Source organism: Danio rerio, chromosome 18 (assembly GCF_049306965.1).
Source record: "Danio rerio strain Tuebingen ecotype United States chromosome 18, GRCz12tu, whole genome shotgun sequence".
Lineage (NCBI taxonomy): Eukaryota > Metazoa > Chordata > Actinopteri > Cypriniformes > Danionidae > Danio > Danio rerio.
Genome location: NC_133193.1, coordinates 49,646,584 through 49,669,286, shown reverse-complemented (window position 1 = coordinate 49,669,286; position 22,703 = coordinate 49,646,584). Strand labels below are relative to the sequence as shown.

The window sequence follows — 22,703 nt, the reverse complement described above, 5'->3', positions numbered from 1 at the left end:
GTGTCTCCAGAGTGTGTCTGTTAAGTTTCAGCTCAAAACACCCATCAGATTATTTATTATAGCTTTTGAAAGTTTGTAATGTTCAGCTTTGAGCATCTTGTAGCTGTTTTTGTGGCCTCTAATGCTAGTTGGATGCTCCCCATCCACCGTTTGCACGTGCCTGTCAGAGTGTACCCTAGACAAACAGCACAGTGACAGACATTAAGGAAGCAGATCTCACTTAACATTTGTGAGAAATACTACAGTAGGAACATTCCCAATGATTATTTGATGTATTTGTTGTTGAGTTAGTCAATGAGAATGATGAATTACACAATGTTGTTACAAAATGCACAAGTTTGCACTGTTTTTGCACAGCAAATGTGACATGATACACATTAATATCCACTGCTGTATGGATATCCGTTATAATAATGTACAAAATAAACCTGATTTAACGTCAACAAACCGGGATTGAAGCATCTTCTTTTATAACTTACTGCGGCTGTGGTGATGAAGTAAAGCTGAGCTAAATCTCTATAATTCTTTAACATGCGCTGTTTTAAAAACGTTTTACACTTGTAAGACTCATTCTTGATCACATTTGACGATGATTGATGATCACAGAGAGCTGAACAGATCTTTTCATCCCAGTTGCTTTGCACATGTCCTCTCTTGTTAATATGGAGACATGTCAATACGAGTCTGTCAATCAATTCGGTGGAAGAGGAAACGGCACTCCTATGTCATGTTGAGATTGGCTTCAAAATAGAAGGGATTTGGATCCTATTTTACTATCAGGAAATGTAAAAAAAAAAAAAAAAAGATTTATTTTGTTTTTATCACTTCAATATGACTGTGGACGCATTATACCTGCACACAGGTCTGTCCAAACAGCTTCCAAAAGACGATAACAAACTAAAACAGTTGAACATTACTATATGTAGTTTGTTTAAATTCAGCTCATTTAAATACTTTGCAACCACTTACCTTAAAAAAAGTTGAGTAAATCCAATGAATCATTTTTTTCAGTGCTGCAAATGAGCTGTAGATAAGTTTGGAGCTGCGGTGAAATGAAATCATGACATTGCTGATTGGCTGATGAAACCGCAAGAACACAAAGTACTGAACCCACTGTTGAAACATCATCCATGCCGTGTTTATTTTTATGTCTTCCGACATGGTTGTTTAAGAAAAAGAAAAAAGCTACACATTGAATCCATTAGGATAAAGAGAATTGCTGCCAAATGTATAACACGGCAAAAACAAATTAATCACTGCGGTAAAGACTGCTCATATTTAGCCAGGCAGTGCATATTTGTCAAATATAAATCTCAAAAAGTATATGTGCATTATCATTCAGCATAACAGATTTATTTTTTATGTAAAAAGCTACACAGTCATTGTGAACTGTTCTTATTAAAACATACAAGCAATCAGTCATGCTAAATTTAAATCATTTTGCTGGCAAATGCATAAAACTTATGATTTAAAAGATTGTGTCAATGAATATGATTTTAAAATGGCTATTAGTTGGAACAAACTTTTTTTTTTTTAACATAAACCTGAGGTCTGTAAAAGATGTTAAGAAGCCAAAACAAACTCCCCAAATTTTGCTTTAGTGAGATGTTTTGTTTGATCTGCCAAAACAAACTCAAAAATAGCTTCATTTTGGATGGATTTTGTTCGAAATAATTTAGTTCATTCTTAAATGTGTTTTCAACTGCCTGAAGAAGTGGCTCAAAAAGATTGCCACCTTTATTTAGAGTCATCCACTTGTGAATATGATAATGCATCTTATAGGTGGCCTATTATGACCTTTTTTTACAGGATGTAATATAAAGGCTGATTTATACTTCTGCGTCCAATGCACGCGTATGCTCCGGCATTGACGCATAGCCCTACGCTGTGGCCGTCGGCGTCGCTGATGTGAACCTCTCGAAAAATTTAACTACACGTTGCAAAGACTTGTAGCGCAAGCTCTGATTGGTCGGCTTGGTAGCGCTGACGAGTCTGGGCGGGACCAAGAGCCGCGTGAATTGCGCGACCCCGATGGAGCGATTGTTTACAAGTGTGGAGTCCTGTGAAGGAGCTCCGGATGAAAAGTTTGGTTTTGTGTTTACCTCATAGTTACAGCTGTTGTACGTCTGCCGGTTCCTGCCTCAAAATGAGCGAGTTTAAGCCACTTGTACATTCAGGAAGTGTTCAGGAAAAGCTAAACAAGTATAAACCAGGCTTAAGTCTCTGATGTCCCTAGAGCAGTGCTCTCCAACCTATTTTATTCCTACATAACGCTCAACGTTGGATAATTTTACCATCCCTGTGGGGGGTTCTACGTAGATTTCTAGGCGACTATCAACCGTTTTCTCAAAGGATGATAAGTTGACAAAACATTGCTTATTTATGGAGAAAATCAAAAAGCACTGCAGTGTTTGGGTGTTCTGTGTTTGTCTGAAGTAATTATTCTACCGAAGGGCTGGGCGATATTGCAATAAAAATTTCACAATATCATGTTTCATATCATTCGATATCAATATTTCTTGATTATTTTTAGCCAATACATTTAGGAATATTAGGATTTTTTAATTTTACCACTACTCTTAATTTACCAACATTTCTAAGGCAAATAGTTTTAATAGTCAAAACCAAAAATATTTAGGCAAAATATCTGATCTCTTAAAATAAAAAATCATTTTCGCATGTGTTGTTGTTGTACTGACCTTAAGTGGCGAGCACATGGTTTCCTTAACCATTTACAAAAGTCATTGGGTGCGCTATGTTTTCTGCGGTAACTAGTCTACTGCTATTACTGAAATGTGTATATTCTATACAATGTATGAAGCAGATTGGTTTGTTCTACTTGCATGAGTCGCGGTGCACGTGTCGCATTCAGAAACGTTGGGACTAGTTGGGACTAGTAGGGGCTAGTTTTCAACTAGATGCGCATGGAAAATGCACAAAAGTCACATGTGCAATGCTTGCACAGCATGTGCGTGTCGCTGTCAGACTTGAAATGACAAACTTGCACCAAAAGCTTATTGGCATTGCTTCCAAGGCACATGCTCAGCAGCCACATTTTAATAAAGCTATAGCCTTCATACTAAAACTTCATACTTAATCTTTTTTTTTTTTTTAATTAATTATTGATAATGGTATTCGCTCAATAAATATCGATACCAATTTTATTGCCCAGCCCTAATGTGTCTATTAGATACAAAATATGAAGCTGATTTGTCAGTCCTTGTCACGTGACTCGGAGTGTGCTCGCAGCATATTGCGCGCATATTGGGAGCGCCCGCCTCCATTGAAAATAGCTTGCTCTTGGAAAAAATGCAATATGTGAACAAAGATGCCGTCATTTGCAAATCCAGCAGTTCAACTTCTTTCACAGACATGCTGAATTCACCTAATTTGTTGACAGTTGGGTTGCGGATCCATTCCTTGGCAGTTCTCAGTTCCTTCACTGGGTGTTTTCCCCTTCGCAAAGAAACTTTCCATAGCATCTGCTTTTTGCTAGCATGTGGTTTAAATTTTGGCGCTCAAGTGACCGAGATATAACATGAAGAATACAGTTGTTTACAATAGTATAAGAATACAATAGTTAAAACTCAGATAATAAATAAAACTTAAATAATTAATGATTTCTTGTGCAACCTGGTACCAATTGATCCACTGACCGGTATCGGTTCGCAGCCCGGGGGTTGGGGACCACTGCCCTAAAGTGTGTATGTAAAGTTTCAGCCCAAATACCACACAAATAATGTTTTATAACTCTTTGAAACTGCCTCTTTTAGGCTTTGATCCTAATTGTGAGGATTTGGCGACTGTCGCTTTAAATTCAAATGAGATTGTGCTCTTTTCAAAAGTGGGGCGGAGCTAAAAAACACCTATGTGTCAGCATAGCGGCAAAACCGGAATAACATTCAATCAGGGCTGTTTATGCTAATGAGGGAGATCTAGTCACTAATGGGCGGGGCTTTCTCCCTCTGACACGTACAAAAGGAGAATGTCAGTCAAAGTGTTTAAACCTTTTATAAAAGTGATTTTTGCGTAATAGCTCCACTTTAATAACACCAAATGTGTAATTGGGCCTTTAAAATCTAAGGGGGACACCTTAAAATTCAAGCAGGAACCAGAGTTAAAACAAACTAGTTTTAAAAACGTTGGCTTAATAGTGTTCCGGGTGTCTACAAATGTCCCTGAAGATGAGTGGAGACTGTGAACTCGAGGCTTTGTAGTCGAATTGTGGAAGTCATTAAGCGAAGGCCTTTGGCAGCAGTGAAGGCCAAGAAAACAGTGTTTTGAATTGTTGCAGATATTGGCAGGCATCGTGAAGACTGTTGCGTTTCACTCCAAAATACTCCTTTAAGAGCGGAGACTCTGTTTATATGATTCTGACCTATATTTCGGAGTCCAGAACTGCCGAGGAATGTTGCCAGAAGTCAGCTAAATCTGCGCGCATATGAAATATGAGGCTTGTCAGATGTAATCAAGCTGATAGCCGCCAGAGATCTGCCTGAACCGTTTCCATTGTCTCCAACTCTTGTGTTTTTCTCTTTCTGTCTCTCTGTGTGAGTGATATATGAACGACCAGAGACTCGCATGCTCTTGTTAAAGTCATCACTGCAAGACAGAGCCACAAACGCCGGTATAATGTGTTAAACACTGAGTCCATCTCTCATACACACACACACACACACACAGCATGCCATGGGCACACATTTACACATGGTTCAATTAGTTCAGCTCTGATAAATGATTCTGCTGCTCTTTCATGAACACTCACATTAACATTGAGTGCAATTTGAGTTGTTCAGCTCGTGTTATTAGTTATTTTGGTGTATGTTGTAGAGCCCAGAAGAAGGCTGGATTTCTTCGCAATAGCTCTTATCTGTATGTACTTTTTGCAGATACTTTCAGTGATAATTTGTATTATTATTAGTGCTTGTGCAACATATTTGTTTCACTAACTAAGGTAAAGCACAACAAAACATCCCATTTCGGTGTCTGCACAGGGTGTCCGCTGGGTTTTAAAAAGACTTAAAATGCCTTAAATCTCAAAAATCTAAATTTTGGGGCTTAAAAAGTCTTAAATTTACTGAAATATTGTGTTGTAGGTCTTAAATCTTTTTTTTTAAACAGTTCTTAATTTTCCTTTGTTCATGTATTCCTACCTAGTCTGGCCAACAGCCATACAATCACCAACAATCCATCTCAATAACTTTTTTTTTTTAAGAAGATTATTTTTAACTCTATTTACCAATTTCTTTCCTTACAATAACATTTGTTTACAAGTGCTCTATGTATTTAATAATAACAATAATAATTTCTTACACACACACACACACACATATATATATATATATATATACATATATATATATATATATATATATATATATATATATATATATATATATATATATATATAACAAAATAACTAACAATAATGGTTAAAAAATTAGTAGCCCAAGTTTATATGTTAGAGGGAAATACTAAATAAATTTGTCAAAAATAGCAAAAATCAAGAGGAATAAATATATCTGTTTAATAAATCGGATTTGTTCAAATGCACCAATGTATAGTACCTATATTCACTGAGAAATTGATAGAAATATAGATTTTCAAAATAGGGTGTACTCAAATGCTGAACACTGTATTTATTACTACATTATTTAATTTAATCCTTTTTCTTTTTTTTTTCATTTCTTTTTTTTTTCATGCCAGAAAATGTTGTGTCGACTTCAGTTGATTTGACCCATTTTAATACTCGTGCTGATGACGCAAATGTGCCAAATAATGGGACTCATTCTTAAATTAGGACCTAGTAAGGAAATCAGTTGTGAAAAGTTGATTCCCAACCATGTTCTAGAGTCCCCAGATCAGTAATCAGTACACATTTTGGACATTTCTCTTAAAATTCATGCAGATTAAAAAAAAAAAAAAACATTTTAATGGGGATGGTTTACCCAAAACTAAAAATTCTATCATCATTTATTTGAACACAGGTTATTTTGAAGAAACCTGTTACCACTGACTTCCATAGTAAGAAAAACAAATACTATAGAAGTCAGTGGTTTGAAAAAAGTCAGAAAACTTTCACACAAACAAAAAAAAAAGTCATAAAGGGACAACTTGAGGCAGAGTAAATGGTGAGTAACTATTCATTTTAGGTGAACTATCGCTTTAAATTTGCTAATGTCAGAGTGACATTGAGTTTCAGACAAGACCCTAAAGACTGGGCATCAGTAGTTCAGGTGTGGAAGTCATTAAGCAGCCGTTTGGCCAAGAACTGTGTTTTCAATCCAATTGTTGCAGATATTGGCAGGCAGCGTGAAGACCTCAGCAGAGAGATAATGGAAGAAACATTTTCAAGGTTCAAAATAAGTATCAGTTTGGTTTGATTGGAGATGAAGATCATTAACCCTGTAATCAGAGAAGAAACCATTTGTACAGAAAGATTTGAGCTGGGGTTGGGTGATTAGTCGAAGGCCATTTTCATGCACATTTTGTTAGTGTTGCACACCATAGAGAAGGTGCACAACACAAAAGCCAGGACAAAGAAAATCTGAAATAACAAATTTATTATGGTTTGAGTTTGAGTAAACCTCCAGCACGTCCTTTCAGATGAAGCAGCATTTACTACACAGAGCCATAGTACACTTATGCAAAATCGGTTTCAAATGCAGAATTGGTTTAATTGGTTGATTTATAGTGCATCTGGAAAGTACAATGTAAAAAAAAAAAGAAAAATCCAGCAGCTGGGGTGGCGGAAGAAAAAGTTAAATAACGGCCATTAAATTTGAGAAATTTCCTTTATAATAATATCATTTTACTTTATTTTTCATTTATTTTACAGTAAACTTCTGTAATTTAATGGCCATTATTTTACAATTGTTTGTCCGGCATTCCAGCTGCTAGAAATAAACCGTAAAATTACGGATTTTCTTCACAGTGTATTGATAGCGCTTCACTTTTTCCACATTTTTTTTATGTTATAGCCATATTTAAAAATGGAATAAATTCATTTATTTCCTCAACATTCTACCCTAACAATCTACCCTATAATACCCTATAATGGTAATATAAACCATGAGTTTTTGTAATTGTTTCAAATTTATTAAAAATTAAAAGGCTGAAAAATCACATATACATCAGTATTCACAGCCTTTGCTGTGAAGCTCTAAATTGAGCTCAGGTACTTTCTGTTTCCACTGATCATTCTTGAGATGTTTCAGCAGCTTCATTGGAGTTCACCTGTGGTCAATTCAGCTGATTGGACATGATTTGAAAAGGCAAACACCTGTCTATATAAGGGTCCAGGGTTGACAGTGCATGCTAAAGCACAAACCAAGCATGAGGACAAAGGAATTGTCTGTAGACCTCAGGGACAGGATTGTCTCAAGGCACAAGGCTGGGAAAGGTTACAGAAACATTTCTGCTGCTCTAAATACCAATGAGCACAGTGTCCTCCATCATCCGTAAGTGGAAGATGTTTGGAAGCACCAGGACTCTTCCTAGAGCTCTCCGGACATCTAAACTGAGTGATCGGGGGAGAAGAGTCCTAGTCAGGCAGGTGATCAATAATATAATCCATATAATCAATAATCCGATGGTCACTCTGTCTCAGCGTTCTTCTGTGGAGAGAGGAGAACCTTACAGAAGGACAACCATCTGTGCAGCAATCCACCAATTAGGCCTGTATGGTAGAGAGGCCAGACGGAAGCCACTCCCCACCTGGAATTTGCCAAAAGGCATCTAAAAGATTCTCAGACCATAAGAAACCAAATTCTCTGGTCTGATGAGACTAAGATTGAACTCTTTGGAGTGAATGCCAGGCGTTACGTTTGGAGAAAACCAGGCAGCGCTCATCACCAGGCAAATACCATCTCTACAGTGAAGCATGGTGGTGGCAGCATCATGCTGTGGGGATGTTTTTCAGCAGCAGGAACTGGAAGACTAGTCAGGATAAAGGGAAAGATGAATGCAGCAATGCACAGAGACATCCTGAATGAAAACCTGCTTCAGAGTGCTCCTGACCTCAGACTGGGGCGACGGTTCATCTTCCAGCAGGACAATGACCCAAAGCCACCGCCAAAATATCAATGGAGTGGCTTCACAACAACTCGGTGAATGTCCTTGAGTGGCCCAGCCAGAGCCCAGACCCAAATCCTATTGAACATCTCTGGAGAGATCTGAAAAGGTCTGTACACAGTCGCTTCCCATCCAACCTGATAGAGCTTGAGAGGTACTGCAAAGAGGAATGAGCAAAAGACAGGTGTGCCAAGATTGTGACATAATATTTAAGAAGACTTGAGGCTGTAATTGCTGCCAAAGGTGCATCAACAAAGTATTAAGGAAAGAATACTTCTGTACATGTTTTTTATTTATAATAAATTTGAAACAATTTCAACAGTTCTTAGTTCACATTGTGATTATGGGGTATTGTGTGTAGAATTTTAAGGAAATAAATGGGTTTAATCTATTTTGGAATAAGACTGCAACTTAAAAAATGTGGAAAAAGTGAAGCACTATGAATACTTTCCGGATGCACTGTATATTAAGTAAATTAGATTTACTACTGATCACACAACTGTGCTTCCCTGATATGATGTTTCTGACAATCACTGCTCGTCTTACACAATATTGAAAAAATCTTGTATTGTGATATTTTATTATTCTGCGATAAATATTGCAATATGAATACATTTTCACAAGATGGTTTAAACAGCTCTATTTGATGGTTTTCTGGGGAGTCTAAAGGCTGATTTATACTTCTGAATCAAGCGCACACATAGCCCTCGCCGCTTCTAACGCACACCTCTCAAAAAATGTAACTACCTTGCAATGACGCATAGCGCACGCTATGTGATTGTACATTCGTTTTCACATTCTGATTCCAATACCTGATTATTAATAGTTAAAATGACTATAATTAAATGAAGTATATCTTAAGAATAAAATATCATGTGTTTGGAAGAGTGTACTTGCATTATGGTGATATTATATTGCCATTCTGATATTATGAGTGGCATAAAATGGCTTTAGGATGACAATAATATTGTTTATCTCAATATATTTCGGTGCAATATATCGTAAAATAAAAAATAGATATCATGACAGGCCTAGTTATTAGCATTCTTATGAATAGGGACAGTACAATAACACTAGTCCAGCTGAAAAAATATGCATTGTACTTGGAGGATCTAGCTTATGCTAATTCCCCTCTCTGGACTGGAGCACTTGTTTAGTTTGGCCACCACAAACAGAAGTGAAACCATTCCTGTTGATCTCTTTAGTTACAGAAACATGGAGTAAATGGAGAAGTGTGTGTCGAGGCGTCCTCAAATGAAGACTGAGCTCCGCAAATATCCGTCTGTTTCTCAGAAACCCTGTCTCTCTAGAGAAAACCCCTTCGCTCTGTAGGAGGCAAAGTTTGGAAAACAATCTCTCATTTCAGGAAGGGAAGCTCAGGGTCAACCTTCTGGTTGCTTGAATAATCAGTGATTTAGAAGTATTTTATTATGACTTTGCTGAATGACAGACAGATATGATTAAAGATCAAGGATGTGACAATGACGGCGTGTTTAAACACAAACATGTGCCGTTTTTAATGCTTTTTTTGTTGAATTAGGTGTAAATGGAGTCTGGATTAAACCATTAGCGAAGGCTTTTTGACATCCTGACTGAGAGTAAAAATGAAACGCACTGAAAATATTATGAATAAAATTCCAAATTTATTTCGACACCTCGTCCTCCCCTGAACAAACCTCTCTTTCGTTTTTTCTCTCTCCGCTTCTCTTTATTCTTTTATCCTCCGACCACAGGAATGTTTCTCTTTCTCTCAGAAAGTTGTAAAGTGCTGAATCTGGGCTTGGGGTGCGTTTATACATGTGGTGGCTTCTGTCGTTCACTGGCCTTTCATATTTCTTTTCGTTATTTTCTCTCTGTGCAAAATCTTCTGTCATTTGTGACTCCGATTGGGACTATATATAAAATTATAAAAATAATTTTAAGAAAGAATAATAATCCCATCAATCTAGTTACAGTACATGTCGAAGGTCAATGAATTCAAGCTAACTATTTATTGTTCTGTGTGTGACTAAAAGGTAGGCAATATCTATGTTTCCATCCAAATATATTACATAAATTTATGTGCAAAACTGGAATATTGTATAAAAGATGCAAATAAAGCAGCGTTTCCATCCAACGAGTCAAAGAGAACAAAATCGTCACTTCCTGATTGACTGGCACCAAATATCAACAGTAAAAACAGAATTTACCGTGGTAGAAGAAGCTGCGTCAATTATTTAATAAATGTACTTGCGCCTCAGAAGACCATGAACACGTGGGGGTGTTTGAAGCCATGAGACGCAGAGACTCTTGACACACTCCAGATGCTCGGAGGTAGCCTAAATATATACACTACTACTGAAACAGTTAAGGCATTTTAAAATGACTAAAACAACATTTAAGACGTGTTATAGTGTGCTCAGCCTGCTGGTTTGTCCATTCACACACATTTTCATCATCATATGAAGACCTTTTTTTAATGTACATACTGTAATTTGTTCAGTAAAAGTGTTTCCATCGTAGTTTATGCGCATATTTTCTATCGAATAAAAGTTTAATCTACTCAGTTATGCGTGGTTTTTATGCATATTTTCAAAAGTTATGTGCATCATGACGTTTCCATCAATCGTTTTTATGCACGTATCCAAAATTGGCATTAAAATAGGTGTGTGGAAATGTAAGGCTAAGGCGAGAAATACCACTTCATCTTTAAAAAAGGGGAGGAGACCGACAGAAACTCCGAGTTTAGAGAATAAAACCTGCTCCTGACCAGGTTAGGTTCACAGAGTAAGTTACTACAGTAACTGACTCTGAGTTAAAGTTAACTCTCTTTCAGAAACAGGCTTGACTTACCCTGCTTTCTTGAGTTTAACAAACCTGCCATTTTGAAACGGAAAACCCAGAGTTTCTCTCATTTCAGGGTTAAAATACTCTGAGTTTTCACTTAACCTCCTTTCTGAAACAGGCCCCTGGTTGTACAAAAACGTTTATAATTTGGTCAGTTTCATCAGAAACGGGTCATTCTCATTTTGTATTCATTTTACAGTGGGGAAAATAAGTATTGAATACATAATTTTTTTTTCGTGGGAATAATATTTCTAATAAGCTGTTGACATGGAATTAAAGCAGATTTAAATAAAAACTCAATACAATCATAAAAATAAAACAAAACAAGCAAAATCTGATAAATGACTTCTGTGTAATAACACTGAAATGACACAAGGAGAAAGTGCTGAACTTCTGAAATGTATTAAATACTTTATATAAAAACTTTTATTTTGTTTTTTGGTGATGGCAGCTTATTGACGTCTCTTACGTTACTTGCTCAGGTGTGAGTTTTTTTTAAAGGCTTCAACACATTGTAAATATTGATGCTCTGTGGGTCTCGTCCATCAAATCTGAGCTTTAATTTGTAATCTCTATTGGATTAAAGTCAGGTGATTGGGTAGGCCATTGTACAGGTTTTTCTGAAAGCATTTGAGAGTTTCCTTGGCTTGGTTTTAGATCGTCTTGCTGAAATGGTTTGATCCTCCTGCTAATGTAAATGTGGGACTGAAGCAGCTAATACTCCTTTACAATGAGGAAGGGCAGAGGGTTGCTGAAGAACTACTAAGAGATTTCAGCTGCTGTCTGGGCGTTCACTGTCTTTCTACACCTCCCTTTCTTCATGTTCAATTTTTCCCTGTGTCATTTCAATGTATTACGCATAACTTCATTTCTTAACTAATTCAATGTGTTATGCTTGCATATATGTATTTCTTTGGTAGCTATCAACATCCAGTGTAAATTTGAAGTCAACGACACCTTTAGAAATATGTTTTCTGAGAAACGTTTCTGTGACGTGTTCAATACCTATTTTCTCGGCTGTATATATAGACCTTTTTCTTGGCTTCTGCATGGAGGGCGCCATAGCGACCAGCGTCTTCCGGTAGAATGTTTAGAACTTCCGCTTACATCGTTTACAATAGGTAATTTGCGATTTCGAATTGGGTTTTAATAGCGATTTTAGTGGATTACGAAGTGTTTCTGTTACACACAACTTTGGAAGGTGTGTGTTAAAGCCGTTATAATCTGTCAGATGTGGTTCAGTGCGAGAGAAAAACATTCTCCTGGTTCACGTGACTCCCGTCAGAAATACAGTGTGTTTGTGTGTTCCCGGCCTGTCAGCTATTAGCATTATAGAGCAAACCAGATTACTGGCATGAAAGTTAACAGGTATGTAAGCCATGCAGTTTACAAAAGTGACCAATAATAGTCTGTTACTGATACTCTGCTCGCCGTTTATGTTTATGTAAGTGGGACAGTACAGTAGGATGTATGTGTGTGTGTGTGTGTGTGTGTGTGTGTGTGTGTGTGTGTGTGTGTGTGTGTGTGTGTGTGTGTGTGTGTGTGTGTGTGTGTGTGTGTGTGTGTGTGTGTGTGTGTGTGTGTGTGTTAAACATTTTGGTGAATTGCATTGACTGTTGACTTTATCGATGACGAGGCTTCATTTAAATGGCACAAGATGCCTTCTGACAACGAGGGGAAATGCATAACAGCAGTTGTTTTCCATCCCATTAGATCGCATTTTTTCATTGATCAGTCCAGGAGGTGGCGCTGATCGACATCAGTATTGGTTAAAATACCTTAAAAGCCATAAAAAAAGTAGATTAAAACGATCATTTCAAAGCTGTCCAAATGTGATCGTTTATACATGTCAGCTGTTGAGGAAGTTCTTAGCATTCTCCTTGCACATATACGCAAAGCATAATGGGTAATTTTGCGTTGTGAGAAAAAGGTCTATGTAGCACTCCAAATGTGAGTGGCCTAAGATTGAGACCGACGTCTGTGTAACATCACACAAGTCTGCCAAAAACTTCATGGAGTAACTTGGATATTTCTTCCAACCAATTCATTCATGCCTCCAGTTGTGGAAGTGGTGTTTTATAAGACTAAACAGGCACCTGTGAATCTGTGCGTGTGGAGATCATATAGGCTAATCTGAGCTGTTGTGTTTTTCAGCATTTACAGAGCATGCTGAAGACCAAACTGAATGTGCTGACGCTCCGGAAGGATCCGCTGCCGACAGTCATCTTTCATGAGCCTGAAGCCATCGAGCTGTGTTCAACCACACCGAACGCCAAGAACCGCACACATACAGGATACAAGGTAAAAATCACAGATATATGTCTTTAAGAGACACACAGGAGACCCTGCTCAATGAATTTAGATTCTGAGCAGTGTTTTTGATTCATTTTAGAGTAAAAAACTTGAATTAATCTGTTGGGGTAATTCTATAGTTGGTTCCATCATTACTGACACTCGTATTGTGTCTTTACAAATGTTTTGTTTAGTTTCTTTTCAGCTTATTTTGTCTAGTTTTATGCTTCATAGTTTTGTTTTGTTTCAGTTTGGTTTTGGTGGGTTTTTTGTTGTTTTTTTGTTTTCTGCATTTTGTTTTGATTCTATTCAGTTTGTTTTGTTTTGATGCTTTCTCAGTTTTGTTTTGTTTCAGTTTGCTTTATTTTGTTTTCTTTTGGTTTGGTTTTGGTAGGTCTTTTTTTTCAGTTTCAGTTAGTTTTAGTTTGTTTTGTTTTGGTTTGGTTTTGGTGCTTTTTGTTTTGTTTTGGTGTGTTTAATTTTGTTTTTAATGTTTGTTTTTTAGGTTTTGTTATTTATTTCCAGTTTGTTGTTCTGGTTGTTTCCGTTTGGTTTACTTTTGGTGATTTTCTTGTGTTGTTTTTTGATGTTTTAGTTTTTTTGGCATTTGTTTTGTTTCTTTTCAGATTCTTTTGTTTTTCTTTTCTGCTAATTTTGTTTTAGTTTGATTTTGTTTCAGTTCGTTTTGATTTTGTTTTGTTTCAGTTCCTTTGGTTTTGGTTTGGTTGGTGTTTTTGGGTTTTGTTATTTCTATATAGTGTTTTTTGTTTTACTTTTTTAAGGAGGGGTTAGTTCGTTTTGTTTGGTTTTGGTGTATTTTTTGGTGTTTTGGGGGTTTTCTTTTTTTATTAGTCTGGTTTGTTTTATGGGTTTTGTTTTGTTTCTTTTCAGTTCATTTAATTTTGGTTTGGTTTTGTTTTTGTTTCAGTTCGTTTTGGCTTGGTTTTGGTGTTTGTTGGTGTTTTTTTGGGGGGATTGTTTTGTTTCGTTTGGTTTTGTTTATTTGTTTGTTTGCTTGTTTGTTTTACATTGACATTAAGCTATTAACTTGTTACTTTAAGTCAGCTTAATACAAGTTGAAATGACCTGTCAAATTAATTTGATTTAATTAAAATTTAATGCAGAAATTAATTTAAAACAATCAGATTTGCTTTATACTTCTATTTATAAACCTTTAGAATGGCATTAATCTTTGGAATCACTTAACATAATGTTTGGTGAGGATGCCCTGTTTATCTGATGAAGATAAAATATTTCATTAGTAACAATACAAAAGTTCCACTATCACTATATGATAATGTTTCCAATAAAAACCATTCATCTATAAGCTACCTGTTCTTGTGCATCATTGTGGAGTTACATGCATGAATTGGATGGCAGAACAGCCGATTAATGCATAAGCTAAAAATATAGACAATCTCTCAAGGATACAGGCCTACTAAAGAATCTGTGGCGCTGTTGCGATGGAGACCACAGCTTCCATTCATCTGAAAATGCTGGCTAAGGCAAACACAGAGCGTCTCCTTCTCTATATATCTGCCTGTCTCTCATAATCCAGTGTTTCTCCCCTCTCCTCATGAAAGCTGTTGAGTTCGGCTCTTAATTCATGCCACATTTTGGACGTTTAAAGGAATGTACTGTGGGCACGATTTTTGAAACGGTATGCATATTTTCATCTGTGTGTTTTAACATGGACCTCCGAGAATATAAAGCATCTGGCCTGCCTGAAGCACACTCGACCACAAGCATTCCAGCATTTTTGTATGTAGACGGGGTTTTCAAATGATTCTCATTTTTCAGTGATGTCCAGTGCGGTGTTTCAGAAAGAAGCACCTCATCATCCATTGAGGCCCTTTGATTATGTAACAGACTCAACAAAGCCAGTCTATACGCTGTTTCCATGGCGATCAGCCCTGCTTTGAGTGTGTGTGTGTGTGTGTGTGTGTGTGTGTGTGCGTTTGTGTGTGTACTTCACAAAAATAGGATAAATTCTGAGAATTTTTGTGGGGTTCAGCCTTCGGTCTGTAAAAATGCAAGCAGGTTTTCTGTAAGAGGTTTGTTTAGGGGTTGGTTTGGGTTCAGGGATAGAAAATATTTAAAAAAAAAAACAGTAGAAGTCTACAAAAATTCCCCACAATTAACACAAAAATGTGTGTTTGTACTCATAAAGGTCATAAATGTGTATAATGACATGGGTAATGACTTAGTTGTGCTCTGTTAATGCATTATGTCTATGGAGCATCTTCGCAAGTTGTGTGTTTGTGTGTGTGCATGTGTGTGCGTGTTCAGAGATAGAAAGCATTGTAAAGTCTATAGAAATTCACCACAAAAACTGTGTTTGTAATTGTTTAGGTTGTATATGGGGACATAAATGTCTATAATGACATGAGCATGACTTAGTTGTCCTTTATTAATGTGGTTTACGAGGACAAAAATTATTTAAGGCTTGAAAATGATACTTATTTGACATTGGGATAGTGGGGCAAGGCCATATTTTAGGCTGTTTTTGCAGTATAAAGGCAATATGAGCATCTTTGTAAGACGTATACGTGTGAGTGTGTATTTGTGCATGCTGTGTGTATTTGTATGTGCACTGGGATAGAGTGCATTGTTTGGTCGGAATTAAAAAAACAATCAAAGTCTGTAGAAATTCCCCACAATTCACACAAAAATGTGCGTTTGTTCTTGTTTATGGGGACATAAAAGTCTATAATGACATGAGTATGACTTGGTTGTGCTCTATTAATGTGGTTTATGAGGACACAGATCATTTAAGGCTTAAAAATAATACTTAATAGGGTATTTTGACATTGGGACAGTTGGGTAAGGCCATATTTTAAGCTGTTTCTGCACTATAAAATACATCATGCCTATGGAGCATCCTTGTAAACCTTATATGCGTGCATGCATGCATGTGTGTGTGTGTGTAAGTGATAGAAAGTACTGTTTGGTTGGTATTAAAAAAAATAATAATAGAAGTCTATAGAAATTCCTCACAATTTACACAAAAATGTGTGTTTGTTCTTGTTTATGGGGACATAAAAGTCTATAATGACACGGGAATGACTTGGTTGTGCTCTCTTAATGTGGTTTATGAGGACAAAAATTATTTAAGGCTTGAAAATGATACTTAATAGGGTATTTTGACATTGGGACAGTGGGGTAAGGCCATATTTTAAGCTGTTTTTGTAGGATAAAATTTGCATTATGTTTATGGAGCATCCTTGTAAACCTTAAATACTTGCATGTCTGCGTGTGTTCAGGGATAGAAAGTACTGTTTGGTCAGTATTTAAAAAAAGAAAGAAAAATAGAAGCCCAAAGAACATTTGGACAATGGGACAAGGCCATATTTTAATCAGTTTTTCTGTTTAAAAAGGATATTCCCCACTGAAAGTGTGTGTTTGTACTTGTTTATATTGTTTATGAGGACATAAAAGTGTATAATGACATGAGTATTACTTAGTTGTGGTCTATCAATGTGGTTTACGAGGACAATAATAAAATATTGAATAGGGTATTTTTACATTGGGACAGTCGTGTATATGCGTGTGTATACATGTGCATATCTGCATGTGCATTTTTGTGCGTGTGTTTGTATACATGTGCATGTGCTTGTGTGTGTGTGTGTGTATACCTGTGCTCTGTCAAGGTTTTGGATGATTTGGACAGCTGTGATTGAATGACAGATGTTGTCCGTGTGTGTGTGTGTGTGTGTGTGTGTCTGTGTGTGTTGTTGAGTGTCAGTAAGTGTGGTTTCTGTATTGATCTCCTCATAACTGTGAGGGATTGTGGGATTGGCCGCTCTTTGATCAGGGTCGCTTATGGGTTTAAACTGTCACCACAATCCAGCATAAACACATTCTTCCTCTGCCCTGATGTCTCTGTCTGACTCTCAAAGAGATGAATGTGTATTTTGAGGGATTCACGATCCCGCTACAGGAACCATGAGGGTGAGTTTATACAGTAGTGTAATATTTGTTTAGTGCAGCATATACAGTGGGGGAAATAAGTATTCAACGGGTCACCATTTTTGAAGCTTAAAGACGCCTCTCATGTGGAGAATGAAGTCACATGCATTGCTCAGGTGTGAATTTTTCACAAACTTCAACAGAGGGTAGAAATCTTGATGGTTCTGTGGGTCTCGTCGATCAAATCGGATCTTTATTTTGTATTCTCTATTGGATTCAGCTCAGGTGTTTGGCTGGGCCATTCTGAAGCTTGATTTTCTAAAAGCATTTCAGTGTTTCCTTGGCTGTGTTTTGGATCATTGTCTTGCTGAAATGTCCACTCTAGTTTCATCTTCATCCTCCTAATGTAGATGTTGGACTGAAGCAGCTCATATTCATTTACGCTGAGGAAGGGCAGAGGGTTGCTGAAGAACTACTGGGAGATTTCAGCTGCTGTCTGGTCTTTCACTGCCTTTCTACACCTCCCTTTCTTCATGTGTTCACTACTTTTTTTCCTCTTTCCTTTTTTTCCAGTCAACAGCATCTTAAGAAATATGTTTTCTGTGAAAAATGGTGAAGTGTTGAATACTTATTTCCCCCACTGTATATACTCATACTGGATAATGGTAGCTTATTATTTTATATAACGTCAACAGCAATGTAATAATGCCAAATACCTGCCATTTTAAATGTGGCAGAGTGAAAGCATGAGTCCAACACTATTCATAATTCAGCTTCAGCATCATGATTCTTTGTGTTCATCATTGCTTTATACTTTAAGGATTATGACCAAGTAAATATATATATATATATATATATATATATATATATATATATATATATATATATATATATATATATATATATATATATATATATATATATATATATATAATATTTATATATATAATATTTATATATATATATATATATATAATATTTATATATATATATAATATTTATATATATATATATATATATATATATATATATATATATATATATAATATTTATATATATATATATATAATATTTATATATATATATATATAATATTTATATATATATATATATATATATATATATATATATATATATATATATATATATATATATATATATATATATATATATATAATATTTATATATATATATATAATATATATATATATATATATATATATATATATATATATATATATTAATACAAACCAAATTAAGCACATTTGAAGCATCAATAATAATAATAAACTATCAACTACTTTATTTGGATTTAATGTCTTCGTTAACCGGAAGCTGCTGAAAGAAATTTACTTCAGTTTGTTTATGTACCTCCAACTGAATCAGAATATTAAGTGGGGGGCGGGGCTTTCTTTTTGCACGTCATTCCCTTGTAGAAAACAGTGAGTATATTTACATGGACACCAATAATCCAATTTTCATACGATTAAGACAAAACTCTGATTAAGTGTCCACCTTGTAAACAGAAATTTTTGATTAATCTAATTAAGATCATGATCTGCACCTGCCGAGTCAGTGAAGCTTGACCACAGACACACCTATCAAGTGCAGAGTTTGTTTTTTTCCCCATACAGCGTGCGGTATGAAACGCCATTAAAACAACACTCCTCCAGCAGTTTGTACTCTCATCCAATATCTCATTTGTCTCAAGCCTGATTTATACTTCTGCATCAGGTGACCGGCGTAACTCATGGCGCATGCAACACGCGTGGCTGTGCATTTATACTTCTGCGCGCTGTCTCTGTTGGTCTGCATTAACACTTCTGAAACGCTAGTTGGCAGTGAGGTGTTGATGTTCCTCTGTGTCGAGTTTCTTCTCTGCTTTTTTGCTTTTCCTGAACACTTCCGGAATGTATAAGTAGCTCAAACTCGCTCATTTTGAGGCAGGAACCGGCGGACGTGCAAAAACTTTAACTATGAGGTAAACACAAAACAAAACTTTCCATCCGGAGCTCCTTCACGGAACTCCACACTTGTAAACAATCGCTCGCGCCATTCGCGCGGCTCTCGGCCCCGCCCAGACTCGTCAGAGCTACCAAGCCGACCAATCACAGAGCTGACGATACGCGTCGTTGCGACGTGTAGTTACATTTTTTGAGAGGTGCACGTCAGTGACGGCGATGGCCACGGCGAAGGGCTATGCGTCAGCGCCGTAGCATATGCCGGCGTTTGACGCAGAAGTATAAATCAGCCTTCAGGGGCATGAATGAAATGTTCCTAAATGAAAGTGAAAGTGCCGAACTGCAATTAAAGTCGAACAGTTAAAAATGAAACACCCGCATTTTAATAAAACTGTAGTGCTTCATACCGAAACTTTATACCAAACTTTTTTTTATCGTTATTGATAATGGTGTATGGTCAATAAATACAGATACCTTCTTTATCAGCCAGCCCTAAAGCTGCCTTTCCACTGCACATGACATTTGGACACGACTGTCGGAATACGCCACCTTGTGGCAGTCGCACAGAATTTTCAGTGAACCATGAAAGAGAGGCAGTTCTCGCTATGGCTGAAATAAAGAAGTGCAAAAACAAGAGCCTTTATTCGTCGTGCGTTCACCATGGTTGAATGAATAAATACTGAAACTCATAGACTGCTAAAAATATTGGAGGAAATGTGGAGACAACATTTAAAAAATCATATTTTTTATAACTCATTTATTAATAGAGATGTATTTTTAAATAGACTTTTTCCTGATATAAACAATAACTAATGAAACTACTATTTCTCATCTCGTGTGCTCGGACTTACTTGGACAACACTGAAACACATCACATCCTGTCAGCCGGTCGCATACGGTCTAGTCACAGAAGTTCAAATAATTCAACGGATCCGCAGCTCGATTCGCATCCGAATTTTCCGCATACAGAGATGATCGAAACCCCAAACAGCTCCCGTCTACTCTCCATTGGAAATGAATGACTTCCGGTCTGTCGCTTGTCGTTTGTTGTGTGCAGTGGAAAGGAGGCTAAACTTGCTGTATCTGGAGTTTCCGAGAGGGTTGTACTCCCAGTACTGGGTTATGGCAGGAAGGGCATTATCTAAATAAAACAATTGTTTAAAAAAAAATTGGCGGTTCATTCCGCAGTGGCAACACACGGCAATAAGCCGAAGGAGACTAAGAGAGTGTATCTTTACACTCCTACTTTAGAATCTCCCCTGTGGTTTGGTATTTTTTGAAGTTTGTAAAGATCAATCTACCAGTGAGGAACGGTTAACGAGAAGGTTCTGGAAAGTGATTTTGTGCTTCACTGTTATAGTAATATACTAGTTTCTTACTGACCTCAGGCTTCTGAAAGGGATTTTCACTCATTCATTCCTTTTCCTTCGGCTTAGTTCCTTTATTCATCAGTGGTCACCACAGTGGAATGAACCACCAACTTATCCAGCGTATGTTTTACGCAGCGGGTGCCCTTCCAGTTGCTACCCAGTACTGGTACTGGAAATCGGAGCACCCGGAGGAAACCCACGCCAACACAGGGAGAACATGCAAACTCCACACAGAAATGCCAACTGACCCAGCCGGGATTCGAATCAGCGATCTTCTTGCTGTGAGGCGACAGTGCTAACCATTGAGCCACCGAGGTTTTCAAAACACATTAGTCCAGCATTAGAATTTCAATTCTGACAAATTAAAAATAATAAATAAACGTAACAACACCCCATTCTGAGCTTGTGCAGCTACTGTCATCTGTGTTCACTTCTGGACTTCAGCAGTGTTATGCAGAGGGTGACTCACAGCCTGTGTGTGTGCGCGCGCGCACTAGCGACTCATCATTCACCATGTCTCTGTTTCTGTGAGAATGTGTGTGTATGTCTGTGTATGTTAGTTCTGTATGTTTGTGAAAGCCTGCATTATGGAGTCAGAGGTGAAAGATTCATTCTGTGAGCTCAGCGTGTACAAAGTCTGGTCTGTGTGCTGTTTACACACATTCTGTTCACAAGCACACACACACACACACACACACAAACCATATGGAGTCAACACTTTCCCTCAGAGCAAACTTTCTCTGGTTTTAGCGCACAGACTCCCTTTGACATGTGTGTGTTTGACTGTGCTTGTGGCCTCAGCTGTGTTTGGGACACTTGAACCTCTCGCTCCGCATCAGGCAGGATCATTAACGTCTCGCTCCGGAATGTGGAGCTGCCGAAGAATTTGCTTTTGCTGAATTATACATGGAGATTCTTGAGGGCCTGTAAGATTGTAGTTCACCACACTGCCACCTGCTGGACATGTGAGTCTGGTAGAGCAAGTTAAGCAGAGATGGACAGGGTGTCTGCTGGGTCCTAAAATGTCTTAAATCTGCTGAAATTTTGACTTGTAGTTCCTAAATAATTGTAAACCGGTCTTAATTTTCCTGTGTAATGCTACCCAACACGCATCCAATCACCAAGAATCCATCTCAATAGAACTTTTAACAGAACTTTCTTTTTAACTCTATTTACTGATATGGTTAAATCATCGTCCTTACAGTAATATTCATTTTAAAGTTCTCCGTGTATTTATAGTCCAGATGTGGTGAGGACACTGATCTAGACAGACTGTTGTGCATGCATTTAGTTTCTTGTAGATATTAAATATATATATATATATGAGCAATATCTCATGAGTAGCAGTGTGATATGACCGTATATAATGGCTGTGCCTTAGCGTCCCACCAGTGCTGATATACAGCCATATTGCACTGCTACGAGTGTGATATTGCATTTATACAACAGTTCGATGGCACAATCGTGTATATAAATAAGAAAATCAAACACAGAGAGGCTAAAACCCTTTTTTATTAGGAACTACTTTCTTCCGCCATAAATTCACATCTGCAGCTGACATCAGAACAGCAGAAGCCGTTTCTAATTCACCAACGTCACTTTAGAGCTAGTGTTTAAATGACTCTCTATAGTGTAATGACAAAACAGCTGATTTTGCTCACACTTTAAGATTATTAGGCTGAACATGACATGAAATGCCATCCATCTACAGAGATATCTTCTTACAGTGTTACAGTCTACAGTATTTCTCTGTTGCAATCTGGATATCACAATAATTAACCCCAAAAAAGCAACGCAATCACTACCAGACTGCTGTTGTGTTTGCGGTAAGGAAAAACGCTAAACACATGCAGACTTTGCTTCTTTCTGTCTGCCAACACAACACACATTCCTGATATGCGAGCAAATCGGTATAAATACAGCACTAGAACATACAAAAGAGAGAGATCGACTTAGAATATCACTCACCAGCATACCTGCTAACATGTCTTTGAAAATCCAGGAGACCGGGGGCAGGGGGTGTTTGGAGTCTCTAAATAACACTTTTGAGAACCGGATAGGATGCAGTGGGCATTGGGCAGCCGCTGCGTTTGGGTACTAGACCAAAGTTGGCAACCCGGGGGTGTTTACAGACTGTAGCAAAGAGAGAGGGTGAAATTACGGGAATTTTCCGAAAGAAATAAAAAATGGGATTGTTGCGGGAGATTGGTCTGAAATACGGGAAAAAAAGAGTGTTGGCAGGTATGCGTACCAGTTTAATAATGATTTGATC

At 37.2% G+C, this 22,703-nt stretch overlaps 1 protein-coding gene across 3 annotated transcripts in view; it reads left to right on the top strand.

The window, feature by feature from the left end:
• pid1 (phosphotyrosine interaction domain containing 1) overlaps positions 1 to 22,703 on the top strand; it is a 55,262-nt gene that overhangs the window by 17,306 nt on the left and 15,253 nt on the right. For all 3 annotated transcript variants that reach the window (XR_012393668.1, XR_012393667.1, NM_001013504.2), the window contains exon 2: positions 13,054 to 13,200. Coding sequence is in view for 1 of the 3 variants with exons in the window: in NM_001013504.2 (NP_001013522.2) it covers positions 13,054 to 13,200 (147 nt within the window). In the remaining 2 variants the exon portion in view is untranslated. The remainder of the gene's footprint in view (positions 1 to 13,053; positions 13,201 to 22,703) is intronic.